General features: G+C 42.4%; 1 protein-coding gene across 4 annotated transcripts in view; it reads left to right on the top strand.

The window, feature by feature from the left end:
- The window catches only part of erbin (erbb2 interacting protein), a 59,446-nt gene extending 46,378 nt beyond the window's left edge, over nucleotides 1-13,068 (top strand). The window contains exons 16-27 of one of the 4 annotated variants that reach the window (XM_037752859.1): nucleotides 1,992-2,113; nucleotides 2,310-2,483; nucleotides 2,594-2,776; nucleotides 2,861-2,978; nucleotides 3,071-3,245; nucleotides 3,416-4,937; nucleotides 5,180-5,323; nucleotides 7,979-8,032; nucleotides 8,157-8,201; nucleotides 9,551-9,643; nucleotides 9,916-9,990; nucleotides 10,090-13,068. In XM_037752859.1, coding sequence (XP_037608787.1) covers nucleotides 1,992-2,113; nucleotides 2,310-2,483; nucleotides 2,594-2,776; nucleotides 2,861-2,978; nucleotides 3,071-3,245; nucleotides 3,416-4,937; nucleotides 5,180-5,323; nucleotides 7,979-8,032; nucleotides 8,157-8,201; nucleotides 9,551-9,643; nucleotides 9,916-9,990; nucleotides 10,090-10,197 — 2,813 coding nt within the window. In that variant the 3' untranslated portion in view covers nucleotides 10,198-13,068. Of the gene's footprint in view, nucleotides 1-1,991; nucleotides 2,114-2,309; nucleotides 2,484-2,593; nucleotides 2,777-2,860; nucleotides 2,979-3,070; nucleotides 3,246-3,415; nucleotides 4,938-5,179; nucleotides 5,324-7,978; nucleotides 8,033-8,156; nucleotides 8,325-9,550; nucleotides 9,644-9,915; nucleotides 9,991-10,089 lie in introns of all 4 variants that reach the window. The other 3 variants (XM_037752858.1, XM_037752861.1, XM_037752860.1) reach the window with 3 other exon arrangements.
- Nucleotides 13,069-13,282: the final 214 nt, after the last annotated feature.

Below are 13,282 nucleotides of genomic sequence, written 5' to 3'. Positions count from 1 at the left end.
TTTGTGTCAATGTTAGTGCACCACCAGAAAATGCCCACATAGAAGTTACTGTATGTAGGATCTAGCTCCCAGTCATCTGCTTCATGCCATTTTCCAGTTATCTACTGGGATTTTTTCCAAAAGAGCTCTATCTGTTTCCTTGTGGTTTCCTGCGAAGCCGGAATAAGTCATGACCTGACAGACATAATTCTCTTGTACAACTTGTTGATATGGCAGCCACACACCAGGTGACTCATATTATCCACTGTGCATTCACACTCTGGCGTGGTGTGTTAAATTGTTGACAGCCAAGAGATCGTGACACGGTGTGTTCTCAACTATTTCAGGTCATTCTGAGCCAACATCAGCTACTCCCTGCACAATATTTATTTTGTTTTTTAAATTATCTGTCAACTTCTTAACAAAATGTAGTTACAAGTTAGCAAGCATGTGGTTTACACACATAGAGTATCTGTGTCGCTAAAGAGATTTTAACACAGGAAACCACCCAGACTGATTCACACCTTTAAAGCTTAAAGGGTAACTTTATTTTTTTTTTCAACCTTGACTCTATTTTCTATTTTTAAGTGACTGATGGGGACAACAATTTTTTAAACTGGTCCAGTATTGAGGGAGAACGCTGCAGCCGCCAGCTGCTAAACAGGCTGTAATGTAATCATTTGGGGCAACCTAGTAGCGTCAGTTTAAGTTGTTTTGCCACTGACCGGCTCAGATTGTTATTATAAGTGTCTGACAACATTATGGAAAGGACCCTACAGAGAAATATAACCGTTTTCTGACCTTGCTCGGAGAAGCCTTGTTGTGAAACCTCGCGTCGCATCCACATTGTTAAAATAAGATAAATATTCAGCCATAACTTTGAAAATCTTTTCACTAAAGCTACGCTTTCTGGAGTCAAACACAACAAACTCTGACAACACCGGTGTCTCATGGCACTCCTCTCTCCAACTCTCACTCATGTTTCCACCGTTGACTCTTCCGGCAACAAGTCACATGACTCAATAACAAACAGGAAGCGAAAGGTAAAAATTAATTTCTCTGTAAGGTCCTTTCCATAATGTTGTCAGACACTTATAATAACAATCTGAGCCCGTCTGTGGCAAAAATAAGCACATTTAGTGGACGTAAACTGACGGTACTAGGTTGCCTCAAATGATTACATTACAGCTTGTTTAGTGGCTGGCGGCTGCAGCGTTCTCCCTCAATCCTGAATCAGTTTCAAAAAGTGTTGTCCCCATTAGTCACTTGGACACAAAAACATGGGGAAATAGGGACCAGGTTGAAAAATACCAACATTACCCTTTAAGTGACAGCTTTAAATAGTATAATATCAACTTACTTAAAAAGACAATATGGGATATAGTTTCACACTGATCTTTTTTAAAATTTGTTGCTTAGTTGATTATTGGTTTTGCAAAAAAATGTCAGACTGGCAAACAGAGCAGATCACAAATGCAAGATACTACTGCAGAGTTTCAGGACAGCAACATCATCACAACCACAATCACTGCTGCTATGACATCATTTTCATTGTAATCACGGTCTTGCGTCAACTTGTAGGAGTCATACAGGAGTAACCGCAAAGGAGAGAGATCGATGCTTAGCAGTTATGTGTCATTGACGTGTTGGCATGTTGTTTGCCAAATAATGTTGAGCAATCATTGTACTCATTATACTAATAATTAGGAAACATTATTGATTATAATTTCATTGTTTAACAGTAAAATAAATATTAACTAAGTTTAATTCATTATAAATTTACCATTTATAAATCACGGTTATGTTAAAGTGTAACTGGAACTCTTTATTGAATAGTTCAGTTTGAGTTTAAGGGGTTAACTCCTGAATTTCAAGTTCCTCCACAGCTCATTCACTTTGTTGGCTTCCTCATGTAGTCTTTGCGCCATCTTGTGGTCAAAGTCAGACTTGTATGAATGAACTTCTGAAGCCTTAAATTAAAAACTAAACAGATGATCCTGCTTTTATTTCAGACATTCCCAACTCCGACTCTGAGAGCTTCAATCCAGCTCTCTGGGAGGAACAGCGCAAGCACCGAGCTCAGGTGGCCTTCGAGTGTGACGAGGACAAGGACGAGAGAGAAACACCCCCAAAGGTTAGTGTCAAACTTGTTCACATAACAGGGTTTCTCCTGGTTCAAAATGAGGCGGAGGTGGTGACATCAGGATCATGTGCGTGCTCGTGTTTGGTCAATGTGTTAATTCCCATTTCACCTCTCCTAGTCCCATTCCTGTCAAAACTGCATCAAGATGATTTTAACAGTAAGTTTGTGGGTATTTGTCCTCTACCAGGAGGGAAACCTGAAGCGCTACCCTACACCATACCCAGACGAGCTGAAGAACATGGTAAAGACAGCCCAGTGTGTCGCTCACAGGCTGAGGGAGGACGAGTCGAGTGACGAGTCGGGGAAGGACGCAAAACCAGTTGAGAGGAACCACATTGGAGTGCAGGACGTGGGAGTTAAGGTCCGATATTTTACTTGGAAAGAAATCTTGCTTTGCCTTTAGATCCTCTTTAACAAACAGAATATTCTACGTGCAATACATAACTGACCATCCGTACTGTTTTTGTGCAGGTGATAGAGGCTCCCTGTCCTAATGGCACAGTATCTGACATGGATGCGCAATTGTCTACCGTCACATATACCCACAACCCCTCTGCAACAGAAGCGAAGGACACTTCAGAGTCTTACAGCTCTCAGAGGGTCCCTCTCAAATCGTCAGAGGGCTCTATGATGAACCACGAGGACACACTGGAGGTGTTTAGTCCTCACAATTTAACAAACAGCAAGCACATTACGAAGTTTCAACTGCTTTAAGAGCATAATTGTTTTTGTCTCCAGGATTCTGACGAGCTGTCTGATGAAGAAGAGGAGATGAAAATTGCAGAGATGAGACCCCCTCTTATTGAGATCTCCATCAACCAGCCTAAAATAGTGACTTTAAGTAAGGACAAAAAAGGTAAAGACATTTGTTTGAGTGATTAAAAATATTGTATTTTAAGCGACCGTGTATAGATACGACATGCTAACAGTGATGTTTCTGATTGACAGATGACGCAGACTCTTTGCTGGATGACACAGTGGCCAACAGCAACCAGAACAACAGCAACTGTTCGTCGCCGTCACGCATGTCTGACTCGGTGTCTCTGACCACAGACAGCAGTCAGGACAACTCTCTGTGCACCCCAGAGAGAGAGGCGAAGATGTCCTTCCTACCAAAAAGCCGGTTTGTATCATTCTTCAACTAAGGGGTGCAACGGATCACAAAACTCACGGTTCGGATCGTATCACGGTTTTATCATCCGTTACATCTTCAACTTTTCAACACAGAGTACAAAGGAGAGTCTTCCTCGTGTCGTTGTTCAAAAACCTGATGTACCTCCTTCTTTGTTCTAGGCAAGAGGATGAGAATATGAACCAGCCTAAAGACACCACCCCTCTCCTCCATAATGGTAATGGCTCTGAAACGTCCCTTCAGGCCCTTTTAAAAACCCAGCAGACCCCGCCAGAGAAAATGGGCGACTACGACCTGTCCATGGAAGCCAGGCTGGCCTTCATCGAGAAGGGAATTAACAACGGCATGGGAGAAACCTACACCAAGTGGGACCAGATCAACATGAACGTGTCCAAGTTGCCGACCGACAACATGGTCCAGCTGGACGAGGTGGACAAAACCAAGAATGGTTCGGTAACCCCGGAGGACTTGGACAGCAAGCAGCAGGGTTTTAGCAATGACAACATGGAGCATTTTCTGAATGGAAACCAGCAGGTCAGCGACTGCATCAACAGTCTGGGGAACAAAGGCCAAGCGATGAGAGTCGAGACGTCTGCCGCGCATGTGGCCTCGACAGGCGTGACAGCCAGCAGTGACATGTCTCTGTCTCGCAGCACAGAGGAACTGTCTCCAGAGAAAAGGTGCCATCCCCCGCAGGTGATGAAGTCTCACAGTGTCAGCAACATAGAAACAGGAGGCATGAAGCTTTACGCCTTCGAAGGGGGTGATGAGTCTTATGACACAGCAGGAATGAGGATGGCGGGCGCCGGGCCAGGAGCTCAGGGCCAGAGCATCGTCCGGAGCAAGTCAGCCAGTCAGTTACTCAACGACCAGACTCTCCAGATCTACCCCGGCTCCTCTGCATCTTCCTCAGACCTGCTCTCCTCTTCTAAGCCCCCTGCCAGCACCAGCAGATACCCGGTCTCTTCCAGCATGGCCATGGGCATCCCTCCTCCTCAGTACAATATACAGTACACAAGCAGTACCATGCCTAAAGAGGGCCTCTGGGCCCAGAGGACGCCCATGCCCCCAGAGCACCAAGGCTACCTCCCTCCTCCTCCACACTCACTAGCCAACACCAACTACTCCAACCGTAATCAAGCACCTCCGTACCCTCTGCAGGCCCAGCAAAGAGGGCCTCCCATGGCTCCCAAAGCCTCTGTGGACATGTGGACAAAGGAGAGACTTCACTCTACTGGAGGCCAGGTGAGAAGCAGCACTCTGCAGAGGCAAAGCAGCACCGCCTCCACAGTCTCCATAGGCGACCCGAGGCGCATACAGGTGCCCGAAGGGGAGTACATGACGTACAGGGACATTCACACCCTCGCCAGGGGGCCGCTGGCGATGAGCCAGGCCATGCAGAGGCCCCTCTCGGCTCGCACTTACAGCATCGACGTACCCGGGTCTTCCAGGACGCTCTGCGCCAGGCCGCAGCCCCACGAGCTTCCGGAGAGGACCATGTCTGTCAGCGATTTCAACTACCAGCAAAGCAGCCCCAGCAAGAGGCCCAACGCCAGGGTGAAGTCTGAGCACTCGCTGCTGGACGGACCTGGACAGGTGTCGGGAGGAGTTGGGCCAGGAAGGGTGCCGACTGACTGGAGAGACCAGGTGATGCGGCACATCGAGGCCAAGAAAATGGAAAAGGTAAAAAGTACTTCTTTAATATGTTAGTAAATACAGTTTCAGGGTGGAGTTGGTGTTTGATTTTGTAAAGGTTAACCGATCACACTTATTTACCGCAGCCTACTAACCCAGCTGTATGCACAATATTTCTGCATGTTTTGTCTGTATATGCCGTAAACCTTTCTGTTGTGTCTTTTTATGTCGTCACTCATTTGGTGGATTGCATGGCCACGCCTGACATGTGGGTTGGTGTCTCTGTTCAGAATGCGCTGTCTCGCTCCTATAATTCCCATAACGCTCCGCTGAGCTGGTCTCACTACGGCAGCTGTAGGGATATGCATGCCAGCCAGGGGTCTCTGGTCTTTAGTGCCAGGGACGGACAGCCCTACGGAGCTCTGGGCTTCTGTGTGAGTACAGTGTGTGTGAACTTGAAGTCAGCCTCCTGCAGCTCATACTGAGCCGGGGCTTCCAGTTCCTGCTACTTTCACATCCTGTAGAAGATAAGAAATGTCTGTTTCCTTCTCTCCTCCATGTTGAGAAGCGATCACTGAACCTCAGAACCTTTCACTTGTCCTTTTTATAGGCAAGTGAAAGTATAATGTCTCTCCTAACGTCTGGTTTCTCACGACCACAGACCCTTTCTAGTACATGTGACTGTCTTCTCTGATTGAAAAATGGATGGATTCTAGTTTGTTGTGTAGCTCCTCTTCGCTGTAATGCAGTTGTTTAAAAGGGGCCTACTTATTTTTTGTACCATCATGTAATAGTGGCTTTAGTGCCGATGTATACAACTGAAATCTGACTGAATTGATGGAGGCTGCCACAGAGCTAATTTATTTAATAATCTACTTCCTCATTAAACATATGTGTGGCATAAATCATGTAGTCGACCACATCTCATTCAAGTAATGAAGAAGAAAGATGTTTCTGTCTTGTTGTTGTGCAAAAGAAAGCTTGTGTTTTTTAGTGACACATTTACAGCACGTCTGTATTTTCCTCTCAATCCAGCTGGCAGCAAAACGTGTCGCTCTAAGCTGTGATGTAACAGGCTTGTTTGAGGAAATTGAGCTTTTCCAGGCCAAACTCTTTCTCATAAAGAAAGCCTTAATTTGAGGCCAAGTTAAAGGGACGGTTCACCATAAAAATACAAAAATGTAGTGTTATTTATCCATCTAGATGGTTTTGTTGTGAGTTGCAGATATCAGTCATAGAGATCTTTCCAATGTAATGGATCTAGATGGCATAGATCAGCTTGTGGTTCTCAAAGCACCAAAAAATATATATTTGAAAAACTCAACGGCAATGTCTCTTTCCAGAATTCATGACCTGGTTACTCAAGATTATCCACAGACCTTTTTGTGAGCAGTCATGTAGGAACTATATTCTTTCTACCCAACTATACCCGCCAACTGTATCACTGCACAGAAGGAAGCGTGCTTCTATACCAGAGATATTATAGTGAACTAAAACTGAAATGAAAATAAGCAGTGAAAAATGTTTTTAGTAAACTGAAACTAAAGATAAACTTTTATCCTTTTATTAAAAACTGAAATGATATTGCTTGGTTAAAAAAAAACAATAAAAATAAAATAAAAAATTAACAAATTAATTTCAGTTTTAGTATTTTTATCAATTTATTAATATATCACAACCGAAAAATGGAGACCGCATGAATTTACGTCAACTGAACCGCAGAATATTGAACGGACTTAACATTCCAGGAGATGGCGCTGTGTCGCGATTGCGCAAAGATTAAATGTTAAACATTATTGCCATTCCTACACAGTTCTCCAACCGTGTGTTTTGTAAATATATATAGCTACATACTTCTGAGACATTATAGCTGGTCCTAACAAAAACAAACTAAATATATAAAAACTAAATTAAACCTTTCTGGAAAAACTGAAACTAAACTAAAACTAGCAAACCCACTCTGAAAACTAACTAAAACTAAACTGCAATTAAATCGAGAAGTCAAAACTAAAATCAAATCAAAACTAATTGAAAATTAAAAACGATTATGACTTTGTTCTCTACTTGATATTACTAGCGCCCCCTAGCACCACTGAGCTAGTTAGTGTTACAGCTCAGCCAAGGAGGACGCCATCAATGTTTGCACATCACGCTGTCAAAAGCACAAACCTCTCGTCCATGAGTAAATGCACGCTTCCTTATGCGCGGTGATACGGTTGACGGATGTAGTTTGGTAAAAGGAAAATTGTTCCTACATGAAAGTGCTCACAACGAGGTGTGTGGATTATCTTGAGTAACATGGTCATGATTTCTGGAAAGAGTCATTGATATCTCCAACACTCGGCAACTCACACCAAAACAATCTAGATAGATAAATAGCACTACAGGTAAGAGGAGAAATATATATTTTTAATTTCGGGTGAACTGTCCCTTTAATAATCAAATATGTAAAATCATGTATGGTACAAAACAGCCCCTTTTAAACCTGCCAGGTGCTTTAACATCATAATCATCCTCCCGGTGTGCGTCATCCCTCCACCCTGCCACACTCCCATCCCGTGATTGCAATGCATCTTGATTTTCCTCTCTTTTTTTTAACTGCACCTTTTAAATCCTTATTTTGCTCATTCATTCATCATCTTCACTTCAACTTTCGATCACTTCAGAATCACTTCATATCCTCTCACTTTGTGTGTGGGGGATGAAAACTGTGTTTGCAAAAGGTAAGTGGTTAGAGGTGTGTGATTAGAAAGTGGGTATTAGAATCTGTAGAGGAGGAAAGAAAGGCCTGTGAGTGTTGTTTAACCCCTTCCCAAGATTCACCTCATCTCCAGCAAGCTAATATTCAGAATTATATGCTACTTTATAGAAACTAAGCACAGTTTAATCTATCATTTTAATCAGACGTGTCCCTTTCACCTCCCCTCTAAAGCAACACATCACTGCCTAATGTCATTACCAGACATGAGAAATGTTCCTGTCACTATCTAATTGTCTGTCTTGTCTATAATCCCGTGTTGTAAATGAGTTTCAGTGGAGTGAGGCGGTTAGGGCACAACGTTAATGACCATCACTTTCCTCCCTTTCAGGACGATGTGTTTCCACAAGGGCAGCAGAGCTACACCATGGACCCCCACAGAAAAGTAGGTTTAATATGTACAGACTTTTAGCTGCACAGCAAATGTCAAATTTTAAATTTTAAAAACAACAATAACCACAAAAAACAAAAAAAACTCCTGTTCATCTCTGTGTGTTTCTGTTTGCTAGGTGCCTTTGATGAACGGTCAGATGGGCCCTTCTGTTCGTCCTCAGGTGAGCCAGGTGCCCATGGCCCGCCACCCTTCCAGAGAGCAGCTCATTGATTACCTGATGCTCAAAGTCTCCCATCCACCCCAGGGGCCCCCACGCATCCCCAACGACTCACTGCAGCAAGAGGTGAAGGATGGTGTTTGTGTCAAAATCACTTGAAGAAATACCCAAGTGCCAGTTTTGAGGATATTCTTTATTGTTTCATTAAAAGAATAGTTCAACATTTTGGGGAAAAAATGCTTATTCACTTTCTTGCCGAGCGTTGGATGAGCAGATCAATACTCGTAAGCGTATAAATGTAGCGGGTCGGGACACATGCGCGCTCGCATATGCGCGTTCGCGTGTGGCCGCTGCCTCTCCTCCTCTGCCTGCTTGCCTTCACTCAGACAGAGCGCGCGTCCTCGCTCAGCTCGCTCCACCTCTAGACGTGAACGCGCGCTCACTCCACACTGCAGAAGAGTTAGTTTATCTCTGAGAATATCTAGTAAATGCTGCAGCTCCTCCAGACCAACAGAGGTTTCCCGTGTCTTGTGAAGTGACGGCTCTGCAGAGAGACACGTTGTTGTCTCGTTACCGACCGGGTGTCGATGTCTTCCTGCTCTCTCCGGCTGTGGGCGGAGAGAGCAGGGAGACACGCTGCAGAGCCCCGCTGCCTCAGCCTGCACCGAGACAGGAAAAGCCAACACTAGGATCAGATCTAAATCATGTTCATGAAGAGACCTCCGTCTGGTCAGCTAACATTACTGCCAAGCAGCTGAAATATAGAGTGATATTGTGCTTTTAGCTGACGTGTGTCGCCTCACTGTTTTGAGCGATGCTCGTTCAGGTATATTTAGAGCGAACAAGCGCGAGCCCCACGCTGACTTTAGTTGATTTCACGGCCACAGGTGTCGCTGTTAACAAGCATTTCTGAAAGTTACAAATAGTCCCTTTAAGAGACCTACGAAAAGTTTTTTTATGCGTTTTCCTACAAATGTCCAGGAAAACGTGACGCAGGTGTTAATTTTCGTCCTAGTCTTTTCAAAATAAACTTCCATTTAAGCAACAAAACTACTTAGTAACACCGTAAGCAGCGCAACTGAAGTACGGAAGTTACGTGACCAAAAAAAAACGACATAGTTAGGTTTAGGAAAAGATTGTGGTTTTGGTTAAAATAACACCGGAAGTGGCGTGGCGGGTCCTTGAATCTGATTTTGATGAATTTTGTTTATAGTTTGCAAGCCAGTTAAAAAAAAACGACCTGGTCCCTAACCTCCTGCTGTGGTTCTTCAAGACTAACGTTGTAAAATTGTGTAATTAACAGTGAACGACTGTGACTAAATGGCTAATGAAAGTGTGTGGGTGTGTTTCAGATCCGTGTGAAAGTGGAGAAGAATCCCGAGCTGGGTTTCAGTATATCGGGAGGAGTGGGGGGCCGGGGAAATCCCTTTCGACCAGGCGACAATGTAGGTTCTTATTTTTTTTATAGCACCATACTTAAAGGGATAGTCCGGGTGGGGTTGTATGAGGTACTTTTCCACAGTCAGTGTATTACCTACAGTAGATGGCGGTCGGCATGCCCCCAGTTTGGAGAAGCAGATGGGAGTTACCAGCACAGGAGCAAAGCAAAAGAAAGAAATTGTTGTTGTACACCCACTGAAAACATTCATTACAACTTAGCGGATCTTAATATGTATGATTTAATATAACATTTCTACAATATATGACATGATTTCAGGGTATATATGTGACGAGGGTTCAACCTGAGGGACCGGCGTCCATGATTCTTCAGCCTGGAGATAAAATCATCCAGGTATTCTTCCCCTCTGTACAAAATACCACAAAGCTCTCGTCAAAGTTATTGGTTTTATTTTTCTCAATGTGAACCCAAACAATCTGTCTCCTCTCACAGGCGAACGGATACAGCTTTGTGAATATCGATCACGGGAATGCAGTGGCCCTCCTGAAGACGTTTCCAAGCACTGTGGATATGATTATCGTAAGAGAAGCGCAAGCGTAGACTCAACTCAAACTGACCTCTGAAGCGGAGGGGCGCACGACAAGAGAGACGGAACAAGAGAAATTTACGTTGACTCTCATATTTTTATACACGGAGGAGACTGACCTGTTGATACCTGTTGGGACTATTTATAGTAGAGATCTTCATAGCCTTGATTTAAAAACGGGGAAAACCACTGAATGTAGTGGATCAAAGTGAGACGGCGGCAAAACCTCTGCAAGTACGAGTCCTCAAAAGGCCATCACTGTGGTATATATATTTTTATACAAAAGAAGCTGAAGATATGACCTGCTCTGATGCAAATAATTACTGTGGTCTCTGTACAGATCATCTTTTTTTTTTGTCCAAAACTTAAAATTAGGTTTTATTTCTGCGGATTGACATGAATTGACCACTCGGAGGGGGACATGGCGCCCTCTCTTCTGTCATCCAATTTGCCTTTTTTCTTTTACTTTTTATTCAAGATGTTGAAACCATTTTCTGGTCTGCCGTGCGATCTTATACGGAGGACAATGTTACGTGCTTTTCATGTGGAGACGAATGTAGATCAAGGAGGTGTTTTTGAGAGAGAGTTTCTCTTACAAGATGGAAGAGTTGAGAAGAGGAAATCATCCACCCCTGCTTCCATAAAACCTGTGAACGCCCCTCCAAGACGTCCTCCGTTCCCACCTAAATATCCTCACAGCGAACTGCTCTGCATATCACCTAACCATCACCACTACCGGAGCTGTGCGGATAAAAACAATCCTTCACAATATGAATGAATCACAGCTGCTCAGATTGTCGGAGAAATGCAGTCTGCACGTGTGATCATTTCATAAAGACTGGAAAATGGAAAGGAAATTCAAATATTGGGGGGAAATGGGAGAGGAGAGGTGTAGCGTGTGTTTGCTCGGCCTTAATCTGTTTTGCCAAGCAGAAGATTTTGTTTAAAGTTTGACAATTTGGGAAATACGCTTATTCGCTTTCAGGCGGAGTGTGAGATGAGAGAGGTAGCTTTTCCGCCAGTAAGCGAATATGCGGCTTTCCTAAAATGACAGGAATATTTCTTTAAGCAGGGAAAGAAACGGCGGTTATGCTAGTTAACCAAAGCAAGTTTTGGAAATTGTGGACAGAAGGCAAAAAGCAGGAGACAACTTGAGAAAGCTATTTGAATAAGAACTGGTCAACGTTTCACTCATGTGTGTGTTTTTATTTTTTAAGGGCTTCATCTTTCAGGCAGACGTCGGATGAGACGGAGTTGTTTGTTTTGGTTTCAACATCTGTCCGTTTTTAATTTCTTACATGGGAGAAGACCACAGTTTGCCTTTTGTGTCTATAATAATGTTTTATCGTGCTTTTTAACTCATCACTTTGGAGCAGTTTGTCAATTTTTCTTTGCTGTACAGAGAGTAGAGTTTGGGAGAAAACAAGTTGTCAAGTGCCATAGACCTTGAACTGTTTGAATAAGGGGGAGGACCTTTGACCCCAGAAGCAATATCCACAACCTTCTGAGTACATTTGCAGCATATAATGGCTTAAAAAAAAAAGCAATATTTAAAGCCTTTATTTTCATTCAGAAAACAACATCAGATAGCATTTTTAAAAAAACAAAACACACAATCTTTTAGTAACCACCGATGATTTTACATGATTTTTTATATTGTGAGAAGAATAATTTTTTTGTAATGAAATAGCACAGGAAGTATATAAACGGCAGTGCGTAAAGAAAAAAAGATTTCTCTGCATTGTGTAAAAAGTGAATGTTTGTGTCACTTTGAGAGCTTTTTAACCGTTTGTTGCTTTTAGATTTACCATAACTCCTGATGTTCATTCGTGCAAAAATAATCAACTTACACTGTTTGAAAATCAGCTGCATCTCAGAACATTCCTGATGTTTGTTAAGAAGAACTCTGTCAGAAGGTTAAAATGTGTTTTTTAAAAGGCAACTTCAAAGTCTCTGCACCTCTCTGCTAATATTCATTCACTGGTAAATAGCTCTTCAGTGAGACGTGTTTCCAAAAGAGATGGAAATGATAAAATTCACTAAGTAAAGGCCCCATAAATTTCAACAATACATTTGTGACCACTGAATTTTTGTGTACAATATATAATAGAAATTTTATCCTGCAGTGTTTCAACTTGTTTACAGTAGATTGTGTCATCTGCTGTTCCCATATGTAGTTAAGATTGACCCATATTTTACGCTTGTGGCACTGTCGAACCAAAAAAACACTGTGGTAATTAACAAAATTAAATATCCCTTTTGATAATAATAATAATAATAATAGTGTTTAAATGTAGCTGAATCTAAAATTGATCCATTTTATTCATGATAATGTGCATTTCCCAAATTTCCTCACAGAACGTAGTGTTTTTACACAGATGAATTGTTTTTATATAATTTGTATTCATTTTGTTTCTGTTGACTTTCTAAGAGTAGAGGGGGGGGAAACATTTCTGCGGTAATGGTCACTTTATATTCAAACGTTACAGTCTGACATCGTAGACAATCTAGGGAGATAAAAACACGTTTTCTTCATTCATGTCGGTCGGTTTTTAATGCTCCCGTATTGTTCTTATTTATTTAGCAGTCTTTTTAGACCTTACTAATCAAATTGTAAATACTCTTAAAAAAAAAACACACATCGAGAAAAGAATTAATGACGGCATTAGTGACTTGCGATTGTAAAACCAGCAATAAATTGCAATGCAGAGGCACTCGTTTTAATGTATAGCTAGTATTTCTAAGGTTTCTCTGGAAACGGCCACAGTGAGGTGATGATTGATTGATCGATTGATTGATATGCATTTATCCAACATTCCAGATTTTGTACATAATTACCTGTTTCTGAAGTAACCTGTGGAAAATAAACTAATGCTCTTTAGCAACGATTCTTTATTCGTCTTCATTTCATCCTCTGGGTTTATCTGTTTAAGCCTGCACAGTAGATGTACATACAGTACACATGTGTATTCAGGCTGCAGTGGTTACAGTATAACAGCTGTGCACAGTGGTTAAATTAGGGGTATTGCACCAATAATCCCGATATTATGAGTTTAATTCCTACTTGCTGATGAATCATGCTGCTGTATGTAAACATGA

The sequence above is a fragment of the Sebastes umbrosus genome, chromosome 19, assembly GCF_015220745.1.
Source record: "Sebastes umbrosus isolate fSebUmb1 chromosome 19, fSebUmb1.pri, whole genome shotgun sequence".
Taxonomy (NCBI): Eukaryota; Metazoa; Chordata; class Actinopteri; order Perciformes; family Sebastidae; genus Sebastes; species Sebastes umbrosus.
Note: the sequence above shows the minus strand (reverse complement) of the source record. Positions and strands in the feature narration are given on the sequence as shown.